General features: G+C 45.7%; 1 protein-coding gene across 1 annotated transcript in view; it reads left to right on the plus strand.

Moving 5' to 3' along the window:
* nmbr (neuromedin B receptor) overlaps positions 1 to 19,899 on the plus strand; it is a 67,164-nt gene that overhangs the window by 18,689 nt on the left and 28,576 nt on the right. Inside the window, exon 2 of the mRNA XM_063056630.1 lies at positions 10,182 to 10,530. Coding sequence (XP_062912700.1) covers positions 10,182 to 10,530 — 349 coding nt within the window. The remainder of the gene's footprint in view (positions 1 to 10,181; positions 10,531 to 19,899) is intronic.

The following is a 19,899-nucleotide window of genomic DNA, read 5'->3' on the forward strand; positions in this document are numbered from 1 at the left end:
GATGAGAGGGTTAGGGAGGATGATAGTCTAGACGGGACTAGGCTGAATAATAGCTCGGCATGGACTAGATGGGCTGAAGGGCCTGTTTCTGTGCTGTAATGCTCTATGATCCGATGAGTCATAGAAGTTCATAAAATCATGAGGGGTATGGATAAGGTGGATGGTCATAGTCTTTTCCTCAGGACAGCAGAGTCCAAAACTAGACACAAGATAAGTGGGGAGAGATTTAAAAGACACCCGAGACATGACTTCTTTACAGAGACGGCGGTGAGTACCTGGAAAGAGCTGCCAAAGGAAGCGGCCAAGGCAGGTATAATGCCAACATTTAAGAGACCTTTGGATAGGTATATGGAGGGGAGAGTTTAGCAGGTTTGTGTAATGAACACGGTCATTTGGGGCTACGGGGTGGAGATTGTGGATGGAATAGACCAGTTGGGCTGAAGAGCCTGCTTCCCTGCTGTATTACACTCTGACTCTATGACTCTGTGGTACGATATGACAATTCAAATATGCAGGAGCGTAATAAGCTTCAGAGAGTTGTGGGCTCAGACCAATACATCACAGGCAACTCCCTCTCCATCATCAGTAGTACTTACAGCAGCAGGAGCCTCAGGAAGACAATGCCCATCGACAAAGATCTCAGCCATCTTGCAGCTCGCAACTTGTAACTTGGGCTGCGATTACAGAAACTTGATGTCCCTCACGATCAGATCCAAGAACCAACTGGCAAAACCCTAAACACTACATTTTAGCTTTGATCACTTTGTGCTAAAATGGACCAATTATGTTGCTTTTTGCCAGAAGTGTGTATAATTTGTGTTTTGTTGATGACTGCTGCTTACCTGATGCTATGCAATGCTGTTGCAAGTAAGGTTTTAATTATACCTGTGCATACATGTACTTGAGCAGACGGTGGTGAACTTGACTGACTTTGGTAAACTAACTAAGAGTTTCTGGACAGAGATTGAATGGAAACTTCTCTGGTATCATTGGATTTATAGGTTAAGAATGCTGATTCCAGCTCTATGCTTTTCATGAAAAATATCCTTTGAAAACTGAATTTTGACTAATGACCCGCAGTTTATAAATCAACTCAGACAACAGGCATTGATGAACAAACTCAGATGTTTTCAAATTATTTATCCGGCTTGCTTTTGAAAGAAACTGATGACCTCGAGCCTTTTTGCTAACATTTCATCAGTCAGTCTGCGGCAGAATGCTCCTTCAGCTGGATTTTGAAATCTGCACCCGAGTATTATGGGGTGGGTTGTGTTCAAGAGCTGGAAGGGTAATGTAATGGGTGCAGATGGCACATATTGTTCATAATAGAAACTGATCTACATACTTCACAAACACCGTAATGGAGCTGTTGAGTTCACTTTAAGAGATCGTGTTTGATGTAATGATGACAGAGTAAGGCAACTGATTTTGGTTTGTTCGTAATGGAAGTAAAGGGCTACAGCTTTTGTTAAGCACGTAAAATGACTCGCACATGTTTTATTCACAAACTCCTACAAACTGATGACTTGCTTTGGCTGCTTGATCACTGAACAAACTTTTGAGACCAGGGGCAGAGACCGAACACTCTGAGCTAAGTGGGCAGCACGCACTTCACATTTGACCCCTCAGTTTTAGACCAGGTGCTAAATGTAACATGACCCCATTCATTTATATGAGGCTACTATCATTAGCAAGTGTTTTTTTTTTCCTTTATATTACTTTAAAGTTTTTTAAAAAAATAATTATTTCAATCATAAGTGTTTAAATCTTCTTTCCTTTAATTATTTAAATTACTTCTGAATCATTTAAGTTGTCTAAGATCACCAGTAAAGCAAAAACTGTTGGAAGTACCTTTACAGAGTCTTAGAGTTGTAGCAGTAGTGCAATCCCTTTGGGAGAGTTTGATGTTCTCCCAAAGGGTTGTCTATTGGTGCATCGTGGGGTGGCTGTAGAGGTTGATCCAGAATCCACATATTCTGGTGTAGTGTTGCCAAAAGTAAGTGGTGGCTATGGTTAGTGGTTTGATCTTTTGGTTGCTCGTTCTCTCCTTCCACAGTTTCTGACTGCATATGGTGAGCCCTCCGGGTGCAGTAATCCAGTCAGGAGGTTTTGAGGCTGGCTATTTTTAGCGCGTCTTTCCCAGCTCCTCTCCTGACAGGGGTAAGCAGAGTAGATCCTAAATAAGACTGCTCAGTCCTGGGTGCAGTTGCTGAAATCCTCCTTCTGCCTCAGTCCTGGAGCCCAGTGACTGAATCAAACACTCACCGTCCAATGCACCGGCTCATGACTAGGGGCATCCAGACCTCATAATCCTTCCCCATTCATCACTTGCTGATCTCCACAGGACTTAATATGAGTTGCTAGGATGGATCCCCTTACTGGAGAATGCCTGACTTTCTTTAACATGGGGAGGCTGATGCATGGGCAACCACCACATGGTCTTTGTCAGATCAGAATCAGGGTCCAGTGGCATGGGATGCTAGATGACTGGGGACTGTCCACTGATACAGCCTTTCTCCACCTTCACTGTCATTATGACATGTCATCATCTTCCGCCAGCTCCACTGCTGAGATCACTCTTTGTCTGGAACCACTCCCTTGCCCTTACCGCCATGGGTGACCCTGCCAGGAGCTAAAGTCGAGACGGCATCACTCTCGGGATCTCTGGAAATCACAAGCCTTTCCACCACGTCAAGGTGACAATCCTCAGAGTCATAGCGTAATGCAGTTTAGAAACTGGCCTTTTGGTTCATCTGGTCCATGTCAACCAAGATTCCCATCTAGGCTTATCCTATATGTCCGCATTTGGCATGTATTCCTCTTAACCTTTCCTATCCATATACCAGTCCAAATATTAATCAAGGTTCAAAGATTCAAAGATTCACTTATTATCAAAGTATGCATGCAGTATACAACCCTGAGATTTGTCTTCCCACAGACAGTCATGAAACAAAGAGCCATGGAATGTGATGAAAGAAAACATCAAACCCCAAACACGCATAAATAAAAGAACAAATCGCACAAGCAGCAAAGCAGAGTGAAAAACACAGTATATAAAACATCAAACCACAAAGTCATCAGAACAGTCCAGGAATGTTCAGTACAATCTAGCACTGTGTCGATCGTTGACCGCAGGCAGCAGGACCAGTCCACCCCAGTCAAAACTGCACAAAGTAACAACAGAAAAGGAGCAACCAGATACCAGAAACATATCATTACATGAACTTCAGAGTCCAATCCACAAACACCATTTAAATGTTGTTAATATACTTGCTCAAGTACTACCTCTGCCAGCTCATTATATAAACTGACCACTCTCTGGATGAGAAAAGATGACCTTCAGGATCCTATAAAATCTTTTCCTTCTTGCCTTAAAACTACAGTATGCCCTCTATCTCTTGATTCCCCAACCTTGGGAAAAGATAGTACAGCGTTCACACACCTCTATGTGGCCACCCCTCTGGCTCTTACGCTCCAGTGAATAAAATTCCATCCTACTCATTTTCCACAACTGAGGCCCTTGAGTCTTGGCAGCACCATCATAATTGTCCTTTGTGCTCATTCAGATTAACAAAGGCATCCGTTACTCCTGCGAGACCATGGATCTGCGCCTGGAAAGTCTTCACTCTCCAGGGCACAGGCCTGGGCAAAGTTGTATGGAAGACCAGCAGTTGTCCATGCTGCAAGTCTCCCCTCTCCACAACACCGATGTTGTCCAAGGGAAGGGCATTAGGACCCATACAGCTTGGCACCAGTGTCGTCGCAGAGCAATGTGTGATTAAGTGCCTTACTCAAGGACACAACACGTTGCCTCGGCTGGGGCTCGAACTCACGACCTTCAGGTCGCTAGTCGAATGCCTTAACCACTTGGCCACGTGCCCACTCATCCAGATTAACAGCAACTTTTTTGTAACAAGAGCGCCACGGTGGCCTGGTGGTTAGTGTAATGCTATTGCTGCACCAGTGACCTGGGTTCATTTCTGCCATTGTCCCCGTGTGCGCATTCTCCCCGTGACCACGTGGGTTTCCTCCAGATGCTCCAGTTTCCTCCCACAGGCCAAAGACGCACTGGTTAGTAGGATAATTGATCACAGGGGCATAATTGGGCTTCACAGGCCCATTGTGTTGGGAGGACTTGTTACTCTGCTCTCTCTGAATAAAATACAAATGTTTGTAAATGAACCAACAAATACAGTGATAATAATTACATAAATAAAACTGTACACAATAATGCCAGTACTTTAGAAGTCTTAGGTTAAGAGTGAAAGCTGAAATGTTTAAGGGGAACCCGAAGGGAACTTCTTCAGAGGGTGGTGAGAGTGTGTGGAATGAGCTAACCTGAATGGATATGGGTTAGATTTCGACATTTAAGAGAAGTTTGGATAAGTACATCGATGGGAGTGATATGGAGGACTATGGTCCAGGTGCAGTTTGATGGGACTAGACAAAATAACAGTTCAGCACGGACTTGAAGGGCCTGTTTCTGTGCTATAGTCCTCTATGACTCAATATAGCCTCACCAGTGTCTTGTGCAACTGGAATTTAACCTCCTATCTCCTATACCCAGTGGCCTGACTGATGAAGGCCATTCTGCCCTGATATCTTTGCCACCCTATCTACTTGCGATTCTATTTTCAGAGAACCCTGAACTTGTGTTCTAAAAACTGCCAGAAGGCCATCCGGATAGCTCATAGACAAGGGGAAGGATCCCCAGGAACCTCCACCTATCCATGGGCCAACTTCTCCAGTGACAGAAATGCCTGCAGGAGTATGGACCCAAGAGGAGATGCCACCACAGGAAGAGCTCAGTGAGGCGAGCCGGTGGGGGCAGGGGAGTGCATGCGGTGCGCGTGGAGGGGGTCGTGAGTCCAGGAGGTGGCACATTGGCAGCTCTGCTTCATTCGGAGCATGAGGAGATTTCGTATGCCTCCAAAGAAGCTGACAGGTTTCTGCAAATGCACTGTGGAGAGCACTGTGATATGGAAGCTCCAATTCAGAGGACTGAACGAGATTGCAGCAGGTTGTAGGCACCGCCTCCCTGCACTATCCTCACCGCCACTGAGGGCATCTTCAAAAGCGGTGCCTCAAGGAGGTGGCATCATCAGTAAGGACCCTCGCCACCCAGGACATGCCCTCTTCTCATAATTGCGATCAGGGAGGAGGTACAGGAGTCTGAAGATGCACATTCAATGTTGTCAGAACATATTCCTCCCCTCCGCCATTAGATTTCAGATCGGTTCATGAACACATGAACACTTCCTCACTATTCCTCATTTGCACTATTTATTTCTACCTTTTAGGATTTTTTTAAATCTCCTGCACAGTACGCAAAACAGTTTATTATATTACTTACAATAAAGCTGAACATGGTGGGTATTCTATGTTGGCAATACTTGCAGGCTGAACCCAGCACGCCCTTCGCTTGTGTTGGCTGTTAACGCAGACAACCCATTTTGCAATGTGTTTCGATGTCCATGTGATAAATAAGTGAACCGGAATCTGATTCCAACACCCCTCTGTACAATGAAAAGCCCTCACCTCAGACCCAGTTCTTTTACAAAGTGGTTCTGACAGCCCCCTACCTACTCACATATCTATTATTTATCTTTTAAAAAAATTTATTGACATACAGCGTGGAATAGGACCTTCCGGCCCTTTGAGCCACTCAGTCCAGTAACCCTCGATTTCACCCTAGCCTAATCATGGGACAATTAATGACCAATTAATTGACCAACCAGTGTGCCTTTAGACTGAGGGGTGTGTGCTCAGGTCTCAGCCTGAGCACACACCCCTCAGCATCAGCAGCTCCACAGTGGAGAGAGTGGAAAACATCAAGTTCCTTGGGGTGCAGATCTCGGACAATCTCACCTGGTCCAGGAACACCACTGGGATTGTGAAACGGGCCCAGCAGAGATTGCACTTTCTGAGGAAGCTTAAACAAGCATCACTCCCCACTAACATCTTAACTACATTCTACAGAGGCGTGGTTGAGAGGGTGCTGACCTTTTGCATCACAACCTGGTACTCCAGCTGCAGTGCTGTTGACAAAAAAGCCTTGCAGAGGGTGGTTAGGGGAGCAGAGAAGGTTATTGGGGTCTCCCTACCTTCTGTCCAAGACCTCTTTCAGAGTCGATGCCTCCAGAAGACACGGTACATCATTAAAGACCCCTCACACCCTCTCCATGAACTGTTTGTTCTTCTGCCATCAGGCAAACATTACAGGAGCATCAAAACTAAAACCACAAGGCTACTAAACAGCTTCCTCCCACAGGTAGTCAGACTGCTAAATAGCTGCTCTACCTGACTCTGCTTTGGACACTTTTAACTTGCACTGGACACTTATAACTTGATTTTAACTGACATGTGGCTGTTGCGTTTTACTATTTATTGTTATGTTTATTATTTAGTATTGCATTTGTTATGTTATGATTGCACTGCTCCTGAGAAATGCTGTCTCATTCTGGCTTGCAGAGCAGATGTATGGTTAGAATGACAATAAAGTTTTTTGAATCTTGAATCTGGAATCTTGAAACCAGAGACACCCTGAGGAAACCCACACAGTCACAGAGAGAACATACAAACTCCTCACAAGCAGTGGCCAGAATTGAACCCGGGTCGCAGGTACTGTAAGACGTTGTGCTAACCACTACGCTACTGGGCCACCCTGCCCTGTCACGCAGGAAAGCAAAATAAATGGAGGGGTGATTATAAAATCCACACAGTCACGGGGGAAGGTGTGAACTCCCACCCGGACAGCACTCAAGTTCAGAGCTGAACCTTGGTCTCTGGAGTTGTGAGGCAGTGGCTCTACCAGCTGGACCACTATGCTACCCATTGCCCAGTCACACCACAGCCCATCCAATAACCCTACACTCCACTACAGTTTTCCGCAACACGTCTCTGTCAAATGGTTTCCTGGTACGTTTAAATCAACTCTTGACCTCAGGACCAACCTCGTTTTGAGCTTGCACCTTAGCAGTTACCTACACTGCCCGTCCTCTGGACCTGTTACAATGTAGAATGGACACTGAGAGGATGTTTCCTTTGGTGGAGAAGTCTAGGACCAGAAGGCACAGCCTCGGAATACAAGCACATCCCTTTAAAACAGAGATGAGGAGGAATTTCTTTAACCAGATGGTGGTGAACTTGCGGAATTCATTGCTGCAGGTGGCTGTAGAGGCCATCATTGGGTATATTTAAAGCAGAGGTTGATGAGTTCTTGATTAGTAAGGGTGTAAGTGGGGAGAATGGCGTTGAAAGGGTGATGGAGTGGCGGTTTGGGCTCATTGAACCGAGTGGCCTAAATCTGCTCCTGTGTCCTATGGTTTTATTCTGCATTGTATCGTTTTACGTTGCTCTTCCTCAATGCACTGTGGAATGATTTGATCTGTACAAACAGTCTGCAAGACAAGCGTATCGATGTATTTCCACATATGAGACAATAATAAACCAACTCCAATGTCAGAGCCAATACTCAAGATGCTCGACTGACTGATTTGACTCGCTGCCAAAGACAAATTAAAATGTAAGTGACTGAAATGATCGTGTATTGGCACATGGTCTGGAGATAAGCTTAATTACTTCAACTCCATCACTCTTGTGGCATTAATAACCGCAACACATTTGCTTTCTCTAAGAATTTAAAGCGAGGAGGCTTCACCTCCCTGGACTTATTCCCATTTGGCTCCGCAAAGAAACAGGTTAGTCTGGGAAACTGTTCAAAAGAAGTGGCAGTAGGAATACAGCGTAGCAGTTAACATAATATTATCACAGCGCCAGTGATCTGGGTTCAATTCCACCACCGTCCGCAAGGAGTCTGTTTGTTCCCTCCGTGTTCAAGTGGGTTTCTTCTAGATGGTCTGGCTTTCTCTCACATTCCAAAGCCATCCAGTTCGGATTAGTGAGTTGTGGGCATGCGATGTTGGTGTCAGAAGCATGGCGACACTTGCGTGATCAGCACAATCCTCAGACTGTGCTGGTTGTTGAGGTGAAAATGACCCATTTCACTGTATGTTCGACGTTTCGATGCACATGTGAGAGTTTTTTTCTAAAAGCGAGGATGTACTGCTGATAATTTATGAGATTTTGGTCAGGCAGCATTTGAAATATTGTTCGCAATTTTTGGCACTGTATCTTGGGAAAACTATGAAGTATAATGAGAATGATGGTGTTATGATAGTGGAATGATCCTTGAAACGAAAGGCATAACGTGCAGTATGAGGAGTGTGTGATGTCTCTGCAGTGCAGGAAAATGAGGGGGGATCTTATTGAAACCTTACAAATACAGAAAGGCCTGGCAAGCATGAATGTGGAGAGGAGTTTCTGTTAGGAGGTTCTAAGATCTGAAGGGTCATTCTGAGAATAAAGCAGTATCCTTTTAAAACTGAGATGAGGAGGAATTCTTCAGCCATAGTGTGGTGAACCTAGACTATAAGATCAATAAACATAGGAGCAGAATTAGGCCACTCATTAAGTCTACACATTAAGTCTACTCCACCATTCCTTCATTATCCCTCTCAACTCCATTCCCCTGCCTTTTCTGCATAACCTTTGACACACTGACGTTAAAGTTAAAGTCTGTCCCGAGACTTGTGTGCCATCAGGCTGGTGTTTATACCAGTTTCTGTGGTGTGAAGCGACAGAGTACGAGACTCCTCCCCGCCCCCCCGGATAGGACACCAGTCTATTGCGAGGTTAACCCCCAGCATTTGCCAGTACCCATTTCCAGCTGGGTGGACTGGAGCAGTGTGTGGTTAAGTGCCTTGCTCAAAGACACAACACGCTGCCTGGCTGAGACTCAAACCCACGAACTTCAGATCCTGAGCCCAACGCCCTAACCATCTGGCCATGCTTGACTAACCAACCTCCGCTTTAAATATACCCAATGACTTGACCTCCACAGCCATCCGTGGCAATGAATTCCACACCCTCTGGCTAAGGAATAGCTTGCCAGGGTAGTTGTGAGGGGCTTTTAATATTTGATAGATTTCAAATGTGCTCTATGACTATCTGGACAGGCATATGGATAGGAAGGGTTTGGAAGGAGCAACACACAAAAAGCTTGAGGTCTTGGTGTGTCAGGCAGCATCTACAGAGGGAAGTGGACTGTTGACATTTTGGGTTGACCATCCATTTCCCTCCTCAAATGCTGCCTGATCTATTAAGATCCTTTTTCTTTTTTAGTGTTTTTCTAACTTCCAACCTCTGAAACCTCACGCCTCAAGGTTCAGGGCACCACAGAAGTACAGCAAGTTAGCGCAATGCTTTCAGCGCCAGCGATCACCACTTGGGGCTCAATTCTCGCTGCTGTCTGTAAGGAGTTTGTATATTCTCCCAGTGACTGCGTGGGTTTCCTCTGGGTGCTCCCACTTTCCAATTGATTAGGGTTGGTAAGTTGAGGGCACATTACACTGGTGCTGGAAACATGGTGGCACTTGTGGGCTGCCCCCAGCAATTTCTGGGTCTGAGTTGGTTGTAAGAATAAATGACTCTTCACTGGATATTTCAATGTACATGTAAGAAATAAAGAAAATCTTTAAAAACAACACAAACAAAATGCTGGGGTAACCAACAGGTCAGGCAGCATCTGTGGAGAGGAATAACAGTCAATGTTACTTGCCAGAACCCTTCATCAGGACTGGAAAGGAAGGGGGTAGAAGCCAACGTCCACTGTCTTCTATCAGATTCCTTCTTCTTCAGCCCTTTACCTCTTCCACCTATCACGTCCCAGCTTCTTACTTCCTCCCTCCCCTCCCACCTGGCCTCACCTATCACCTGCCAGCTTGTACTCCTTTCCCTCCCTTCCCCTCACCTTCTTATTCTGGCTTCTTACCCCTTCCTTTCCAGTCCCAATTAAGGTCACATCCCAAAATGTTGACTTTTTATTCCCTTCCACAGATGCTGCCTGACCTGCTGAGTTCCTCTGTCATTTTGTGTGTGTTGCTCCAGATTTCCAGCATCTGCAGAATCTCTTGTGTTTCATCTTCAAAAGATAATCTTTAACAGGATTATTGACAGACCTGAAATTGGTCTAGCCTACATGGGCATTTTGGTAGATATGAGCCAAAATGCTCTATAACCCTTGACCCCACTGTGAACTCATTGATGGGAGGAACAAGTTGTAGAGGTTTTCATCTGGGACGTTGGTGAATTCAACTTGCATTCTACTCTTTCTGCTACAGGTACAAAGCGATTGTGAACCCTATGGACATCCAGGAGTCCAGCGCTGTCCTTTACACCTGTCTGAAGGCGGTCACCATATGGATGATCTCTGTGGCCCTCGCCATCCCGGAGGCAGTGTATTCACAGGTGGTGCAATACCACGATAGCACCAACAAGAGTTTCAGTGCCTGCGTGCCTTACCCGCTCTCCAACAAGCTGCACCCAAAAATCCACTCCGTGCTCATATTCCTCGTCTACTATCTCATTCCCCTCAGCATCATCAGCATCTACTACATCCATATTGCCCAGACCCTAATCAAGAGCGCACACAACATGCCTGGGGAGAGCAGCGATCACGCCAAGCGACAGGTAAGCTCTTGTTACTTCCCTAACAGGTTGAGGGGGTTCAGCTTGTCACTGACCACAAACAAACTTGTACAGATGTACTGTTGAAAGCATCCTGACTGGCTGCATAATAGGCTGGTACTTGGTGCAAAGGGACTTGTGCATCATAGAACATAGAAACATAGAAATCTACAGCATAATACAAGCCCTTTGGCCCACAATGTTTTGCTGATCATGAAAATGCCTATAATTACCCTACCGTAAGGCCCTCTATTTTTCTAATTTTTTTTGTGCATCTCCCTGCTTCCTCAGCAGTACTTGCCACTTTACCTATCTTCATATCGTCCGCAAATACGGTCACAAACCCAATCACAGAACAATTCTATGACTTATATCCGTGGTCGCAGGAAAGAAACACAGATGGTAGTTTGCCTCCAGGTGCCAGGGTCCGGGATGTTTCTGATCGTGTCCACGATATCCTGAAGTGGGAAGGAGAACAGCCAGAGGTCGTGGTACATATTGGGACCAATGACAAAGGTAGGAAAAGGGAGGAGCTCCTGAAAGCAGACTACAGGGAGTTAGGAAGGAAGTTGAGAAGCAGGACCATAAAGGTAGTCATCTTAGAATTACTGCCTGTACCACGTGACAGAGTATAGGAATAGAATGAGGTGGAGGATAAATGTGTGGCTGAGGGATTGGAGCAGGGGGCAGGGATTCAGATTTCAGGATCATTGGGACCTCTTCTGGAGCAGCTGTGACCTGTACGAAAAGGATGGGTTGCACTTGAATCCCAGGGGTCCAATATCCTGGCGGGGAGGTTTGCTAAGGCTTTTGGGAAGAGTTTAAATGAGAATTGATGGGGGGTGGGAACCGAACTGAAGTGATGGAGGGCGGTTGACTCAAATACAGAAAGCTTGGAGACAGTGCGAGAGGGAGGATAGGCAGGTGATAGAGAAGGGATGTGCTCAGACTGAAGGTTTGAGATGTGTCTATTTTAATGCAAGGAGTATTATGAACAAGGTGGATGAGCTCAGAGTGTGGATCAGCACTTGGATCTATGATGTTGTGGCCATTACAGAGACTTGGATGGAGCAGGGGCAGAAATGTCTACTTCAAGTGCCAGGCTTTAGATGTTTCAGAAAGGACAGGGAGGGAGGCAAAAGAGGTGGGGGCATGGCACTGTTGATCAGAGATAGTGTCACGGCTACAGAAAAGGAAGTAGTCATGGAGAGGTTATCTATGGAGTCTCTGTGGGTGGAAGTTAGGAGTGGGAAGGGGTCAATAACTCTACTGGTTGTTATTTATAGACCACCCAATAGTAACAGGGATATCGAGGAGCAGATAGGGAGACCAATTCTAGAAAGGAGTAATAATAACAGCGTTGTGGTGGGAGATTTTAATTTCCCAAATATTGATTGGCATCTCCCTTGAGTGAAGGGTTTAGGTGGGGTGGAGTTTGTTAGGTGTTTTCAGGAAGGTTTGTAGATATGCCTACAAGAGGAGAGGCTGTACTTGATCTGGTATTGGGAAATGAACCTGGTCAGGTGTCAGGTCTCTCAGTAGAAGAGCATTTTGGAGATAGTGATCACAATTCTATCTCCTTTACCATAGTATTGGAGAGGGATAGGAACAGACAAGTTAGGGAAACATTTAATTGAAGTAAAGGGAAATATGAGGCTATCAGGCAGGAACTTGGAAACAGAATTTCTCGGGGAAATGTATGGAAGAAATGTGGCAAATGTTCAGGGGATATTTGTGTGGTGTTCTGCGTAGGTACGTTCCAGTGAGACAGGGAAAGGATGGTAGAGTACAGGAACTGTGGTGTACAAAGGCCATGGTGTTGTAAATCTAGTCAAGGAGAAAAGCTTATGAAAGGTTTAGGTAATGATAGAGATCTAGAAGATTATAAGGCTAGCAGGAAGGAGTTTAAGAATGAAATTAGGAGAGTCAGGAGGGGCCATGAGCAGGCCTTGGCAGACAGGATTAAGAAAAATTAACGCATTCTACAAGTATGTGAAGAGCAAGAGGATAAGATGTGAGAGAATAGGACCAATCAAGTGTGACAGTGGAAAAGTGTGTATGGAACCGGAGGAGATAGCAGAGGTACTTAATGAATACTTTGCTTCAGAATTCACTACGGAAAAGGATCTTGGTGATTGTAGGGATGACTTGCAGTGGACTGAAAAGCTTGAGCATGTGGATATTAAGGAAAAGGATGTGCTGGAGCTTTTGGAAAGCATCGAGTTGGATAAGTCACCAGGACTAGACGAGATATACCCCAGGCTACTGTGGGAAGCGAGGGAGGAGATTGCTGAGCCTCTGGCGATGATCTTTGCATCATCAGTGAGGACGGGAGGGGTTCTGGAGGATTGGAGGGTTGTGGATGTTGTTCCTTTATTCAAGAAAGGGAGTAGAGATAGCCCAAGGAATTGTAGTCTTACTACGGTAAGTTGATGGAGAAGATCCTGAGAGGCAGGATTCGTGAACATTTGGAGAGGCATAATATGATTAGAAATAGTCAGCTTGGCTTTGTCAGAGGCTGGGTGCACCCGATGAGCCTGACTGAATTTTTTGAGAATGTGACTAAACACATTGATGAAGGTAGAGCAGTAGATGTAGTGTATATGGATTTCAGCAAGGCATTTGATAAGGTACCCCATGCAAGGCTTATTGAGAAAGTAAGGAGGCATGGGATCCAAGGGGACATTGCTATGTGGATCCAGAACCTGCTTGCCCACAGAAGGCAAAGAGTGGTTGTAGACGGGTCATATTCTGCATGGATTGGTGACCAGTGGTGTGCCTCAGGGATCTGTTCTTGCACCCCTACTCTTTGTGATTTTTATAAATGACCTGGATGAGGAAGTGGAGAGATGGGTTAGTAAATTTGCTGATGACACAAAGGTTGGTGTGTCACAATGGGAGCATTGGGAACAGACCCAAATGCAAGACACAGACAATGAAGTACAAGGAACAGGACTAGACTAGAATAGGGACATGACAGGATACAGACAAGGAGCAGGGACAAGAACACAGACTTGGGCTTGGACCCCAAGCCAGAGACTAGACAAGGACACAGAACTTGGGTCTTGCCTCAGGCTCGGGCCCCAGAACCAGGCATGGACATGACATGACCGCAGGACTGGAGGATGGGGTCTTGAGGCCTGAGGCTTGGAGACAGGCTTAGGGTCTTGAGGCTTGGAATGCAGAGGATGATAACTTAGAGGCTGGAGCTTGGAGACAGACTGGGAACTGTACATCAACATTGAGCCGAGACTTATCCTTCAAAAAGCCAGGACTCAACTTCATCTCCACACCAAGGTGAGACGGGACCATCCATTGGGTAACAGCAGAACAGCCAGACTTACCCAATGGAGGCAAAGACAAGATAAGTCCCCCTGCAGGGAATGGCAGAATGGCCTGACTTACCCCACAGAGGCCAAGACAAGAGAAATTCCCCCCACAGGGTAACATTAGAACAGCCTGATTTACCCCACAGAGGCAAGGACAAGACAGATTCCCCTGCAAGGCAATGGCAGAACATCCTGACTTACCCCATGGAGGCGAGGACAAGAAGAGACAAAGAACAACAGACAGTTCCATCTCTGCATTGGCGATTGAATTCGACAGTGGTGCAGATGAGGTATCCAGGCAGAGAGTCAGGCAAGGGGAAAAAAGACAGGAAGGGGAACAGGACAGTCCAGCAGGGAAGTCCTGCTTTGCAGAGGTATTTATATCTCAGCCCCAAAACGAGAATCATGTGCCCACAACAGAAACTGGGGAAAACCAGAAACCCCGGAACAAGGAACCATGGACTGGACCATGAACCGGAACACAGACTTCACGGACTGGACCATGACATGGGGGTGCTGTGGATAGTGTGGAGAGCTGTTAGAGGTTACAGCGAGACGTTAATAGGATGCAAGACTAGGCTGAGAAGTGGCAGATGGAGTTCAATCCAGTCACGTGTGAGGTGGTTCATTTTGGTAGGTCAAATATGATGGCAGAATATAGTATTAATGGTAAGACTGTTGGCAGTGTAGAGGATCAGAGGGATCTTGGGGTCCGAGTCCCTAGGACACTCAAAGCTGCTGCACAGGTTGACTGTGTGGTTAAGAAGGCATACGGTGCATTGCCCTTCATCAACTGTGGGATTGAGTTTAAGAGCCGAGAGGTAATGTTTCAGCTATACAGGACCCTGGTCAGATCCCACTTGGAGTACTGTGCTCAGTTCTGGTTGCCTCACTACAGGAAGGATGTGGAAACCACAGAAAGGGTGCAGAGGAAATTTACAAGGATGTTGCCTGGATTGGGGAGCATGCCTTATGAGAATAGGTTGCGTGAACTTGGCCTTTTCTCCTTGGGGTGACAGAGGATGAGAGGTGACCTGATAGAGGTGTATAAGATAATGAGAGGCATTGATGGTGTGGATAGTCAGAGGCTTTCTCCCAGGGCTGAAATGGCTAGCACGAGAGGGCATAGATTTAAGGTGCTTGGAAGTAGGTACAGAGGAGATGTCAGGGGTTAGTTTTTTATGCACAGAGTGGAGAGTGCGTGGAATGGGCTGCAGGTGACGGTGATGGAGGCGGAAACAATAGGGTCTTCTATGAGACTCCTGGACAGGTACATGGAGCTTAGAAAAATAGAGGGCTATGGGTAAGCCTAGGTAATTTCTAAGGTAAGGACATGTTCGGCACAGCTTTGTGGGCCAAAGGGCCTGTACTGTGCTGTAGGTTTTCTATGTTTCTATGTTTCTATATTAAACCTGATTATGTTTTTAATTCTGATTTTCCCATTTTCCACTATCTTCTAGCCATCATTTCCAATCTGTGTCTACTGGTCCTTACCCAAGCCAAGAATAGTTGTAGCCTCTTCATGTTTTCTCCGGCAAAACACATGTCAAAATATAGGAACTTGGATTTCAAGTTCAATTTACTGTCACGGTGTAATGAAACTATTCTAAAACTAATTCCTGACTCAGCAGCAAGCAGTATTTGCAAACAAAGGAGGCACTGTACATGTATACATACATGTTGGTTGTTCGTCATATCCAACAATGACAGGAAACCAGTGCGGGAGAGTTTTTAAAGTGGAAGAGCCATTCCATTGGGGAAGTTCCAATCTTTCAATGTCAGAAGTCTGGGTCCAGTAGTACGAGTAGTCGCCACAAACTGGGGTCTTTCTTGGTTCCAGTGGATGACCATGACATCCTCTGTGCCTTGTCACACCCTTTGCTCTTCACCAAGTGTTGCAGAACCACCTGCCTGGCTGCTGGACCTCACTGTTGATCTCATCCGCCCCGTTGCTGGAGCTGACCACATGCTAGGACAGGTATCAGACCATAAGATATAGGAATAGAATTAGGCCATTTGACCCATTATGTTGAAAGGACTAGATAGGGTGGATGTGGAGAGGATATTTCCTATGGTGGGGGTATCTGGAATTAGAGTGCACAGTCTCAAAATTGAGGGGTAGCCCTTTAAAACAGAGGTAAGGAGGAATTTTTTTAGCCAGAGCGTAGTGAATCTGTGGAATGCTCTGCCACAGACTGCGGTGGAGGTCAAGACCGTGCATTTACTTGAGGTGGACGTTGATAGTTTCCTGATCAGTCAGGGCTTCAAAGGATATGGTGGGAAGGCAGGCGTATGGGGCGAGAGGGATCCGGGATCAACCATGATGGAATGGCAGAGCAGACTCAATGGGCTGAATGGCCTAATTCTGCTCCTATGTCTTATGGTCTTTTGGTGTCCACTCCGCAATTTCATCATGACTGATTCATTTCCCTCTCAACCCCAGTCTCCTGCCGTCTTCCCATATTCTCATTGAAGGATGTCTCAATGAGATTGGTGAACTTATACTGCTGTCATTGAGTGCCGGCGAGTCGCCAATGACACATGGCAACCCTCTGGATAGCGTGGTTGTCCATAGGGCTTTCGTGGCAAGGTACAGAAGTAGATTACCAGGCCTTTCTTCTGAATTTATGTTAAACCTATCTTAATTAAAGGAGAACAAGGGCATTGACAGTGACCATAAGACCATAAAACATTGGAGCAGAATCATGCCGTCGTATCTGCTCTGCCATTTCACCATGACTGAAGCGTCTCCCTCTTAACCCCATTCTCCTGCTTCCTCCCATAACCTTTCATACCCTGAAAAATTGGTGTGCAATAATAACAGAGTTGTCGTGACGGGAGATTTTAATTACCCCGATATTGATTGGCATCTCCAGAGAGCAAGGGGTTTAGATGGGGTGGAGTTTGTTAGGTGTGTTCAGGAAGGTTTCCTGACACAATATGTAGATAAGCCTACAAGAGGAGAGGCTGTACTTGATTTGGTGTTGGGAAATGAACCTGTTCAGGTGTCAGGTCTCTCAGTGGGAGAGCATTTTGGAGATAGTGATCACAATTCTATCTCCTTTGCCATAGCATTGGAGAGGGATAGGAACAGACAAGTTAGGGAAACGTTTAATTGGAGTAAGGGGAAATATGAAACTATCAGGCAGGAACTTGGAAGCATAAATTGGGAGCAGATGTTCTCACAGAAATGTACGGCAGAAATGTGGCAAATGTTCAGGGGTTATTTGCGTGGTGTTCTGCATAGATATGTTCCAATGAGACAGGGAAAGGATGGTAGGGTACAGGAACCATAGTCTACAGAGGCTGTTGAAAATCTAGTCAAGAAGAAAAGCTTACGAAAAGTTCAGAAAACTAGGTAATGATAGAGATGTAGATAATTATAAGGCTAGCAGGAAGGAGTTTAAGAATGAAATTAGGAGAGCCAGAGAAGGCCTTGGCGAGCAGGAATAAGGGAAACCCCAAGGCATTCTACAAGTACGTGAAGAGCAACAGGATAAGATGTGAGAGAATAGGACCAATCAAGTGTGACAGTGGAAAAGTGTGTATGGAACCGGAGGAGATAGCAGAGGTACTTAATGAAAACTTTGCTTCAGTATTCACTACGGAAAAGGATCTTGGTGATTGTAGCGATGACTTACAGCGGACTGAAAAGCCTGAGCATATAGACATTAAGAAAGAGGATGTGCTGGAATTTTGGAAAGCATCAAGTTGGATAAGTCTCCGGGACTGGATGAGATATACCCCAGGCTACTGCGGGAGGCGAGGGAGGAGATTGCTGAGCCTCTGGCAATGATCTTTGCATCACCAATGGGGATGGAGGGGTTCTGGAGGATTGGAGGGTTGCAGATGTTTTTCCCTTATTCAAAAAAGGGAGTAGAGATAGCCCAGGAAATTATAGACCAGTGAGTCTTACTTCAGTGGTTGGTAAGTTGATGGAGAAGATCCTGAGAGGCAGGATTTATGAACATTTGGAGAGATATAATATGATTAAGAATAGTCAGCATGGCTTTGTCAAAGGCAGGTTGTGCCTTATGAGCTTGATTGAATATTTTGAGGATGTGACTAAACACATTGATGAAGGTAGAGCAGTAGATGTAGTGTATATGGATTTCAGCAAGGCATTTGATAAGGCACCCCATGCAAGGCTTATTGAGAAAGTAAGGAAGCATGGGTTCCAAGGGGACATTGCTTTGTGGATCCAGAACTGGCTTGCCCACAGAAAGCAAAGAGTGGTTGTAGACGGGTCATATTCTGCATGGTGACCAGTGGTGTGCCTCAGGGATCTGTTCTGGGACCCCTACTCTTTGTGATTTTTATAAATGTCCTGGATGAGGAAGTGCAGGGATGGGTTAGTAAATTTGTTGATGACACAAAGGTTGAGGGTGTTGTGGATAGTGTGGAGAGCTGTCAGAGATTACAGTGGATATCGATCTGGGCTGAGAAGTGGCGGATGGAGCTCAACCCAGATAAGTGTGAAGTGGTTCATTTTGGTGGGTCAAATATGATGGCAGAATATCGTATTAATGGTAAGACTCTTGGCAGTGTGGAGGATCAGAAGGGTCATGGGGTCCGAGTCCATAGGACACTCAAAGCTGCTGTGCAGGTTGACTGTGTGGTTAAGAAGGCATATGGTGCATTGGCCTTCATCAACCGTGGGATTGAGTTTAAGAGCCGAGAGGTAATGTTGCAGCTATACAGGAAGGACCCTGGTCAGACCCCACTTGGAGTACTGTGCTCAATTCTGGTCGCCTCACTATAGGAAGGATGTTGAAACTATAGAAAAGGTGCAGATGAGATTTAAATGGATGTTCCCTGGATTGGGGAGCATGCCTTATGAGAATAGGTTGAGCAAATTTGGCCTAATCTCCTTGGGGTGACGGAGGATGAGAGGTGACGTGATTGAGGTGTATAAAATGATGAGAGGCATTGATCGTGTGGATCGTCAGAGGCTTTTTCCCAGGGCTGAAATGTCTAACAGGAGAGGGCACAGTTTTAAGATGCTTGGAAGTTGAACAGAGGAGATGCCAGGGGTAAGATTTTTACGCAGAGTGTGAGTGCGTGGAATGGGCTGCCGGCGATGTTGGTGGAGGCAAATACAATAGGGTCTTGTAAGAGATTCTTGGACAGGTAAATGGAGCTTAGAAAAATAGAGGGCTATGGGTAACCCTAGATAATTTCTCAAGTGAGTACATGTTTGGCACAGCATTGTGGGCCAAAAGGCCTGTCTTGTGCTCTATGTTTTCTAAGTTTTTATGTTTCTAAATCAGGCACCCACCGACCTCCACTTCAAATGCACCCAGTCACCTAGAATCCACAGTTGCCTGTCTGAATGAATTCCACAGTTTCAACACCCACTGGCTAAAGAAATTCCTGATCACTCTTCTAAAGGGATGTCTCTCTGTTTTGAAGCTGTGCCCTCTGGTTTTAGAGCACCCCCACCCCGAACCAAAGGGAACATCCTCTTCACATCCACGCTATCTAGACCTTTCAACGTTCGATAGCTTTCAGTGAGATCCCCTCTCATTCTTCTAAATCTCAGCACGTACAGGCCCAGAACCTTCAATTGTTGCTTATATGATAACCCTGTCATTCCTGGAATCGTTCTCATGAACCTCCTCTGAACCCTCTCCAATATCAGCACACTGGTCACAAGTGAGATCTGAATAGTGCCTTATAAAGCCCCAGCATTACAACCTTGCTTTTATATTCTAGTCCTCTCGAAACGAATGCCAACACTGCAATCACCTTCCTCACCATTGACTGAGGGGAGTGGAAAGAGGTGGGAGGAGGCTCTTTGTACACCCAGAACAGCAGAAATGTCTAGGTGGGAGAGTAGCCTGCCTCAGTGCTGTAATAATCAATAACTTTAGCAAGGTGGTGTGCACAACTTAATTTAGAGCAACAGGTCAACATCAAATTAAAGATAAGCCAGAAATGGAGATTTTTTTTTTGCTGAGGTTTGCCTTTGTAAGTAGTACACAGACAGAATCAGAATCAGGATTATCATCACTTACAAATGTTGTGAAATTTTTCTTTTGCA

This window comes from Mobula hypostoma, chromosome 8 (assembly GCF_963921235.1).
Source record: "Mobula hypostoma chromosome 8, sMobHyp1.1, whole genome shotgun sequence".
Classification (NCBI taxonomy): Eukaryota; Metazoa; Chordata; class Chondrichthyes; order Myliobatiformes; family Myliobatidae; genus Mobula; species Mobula hypostoma.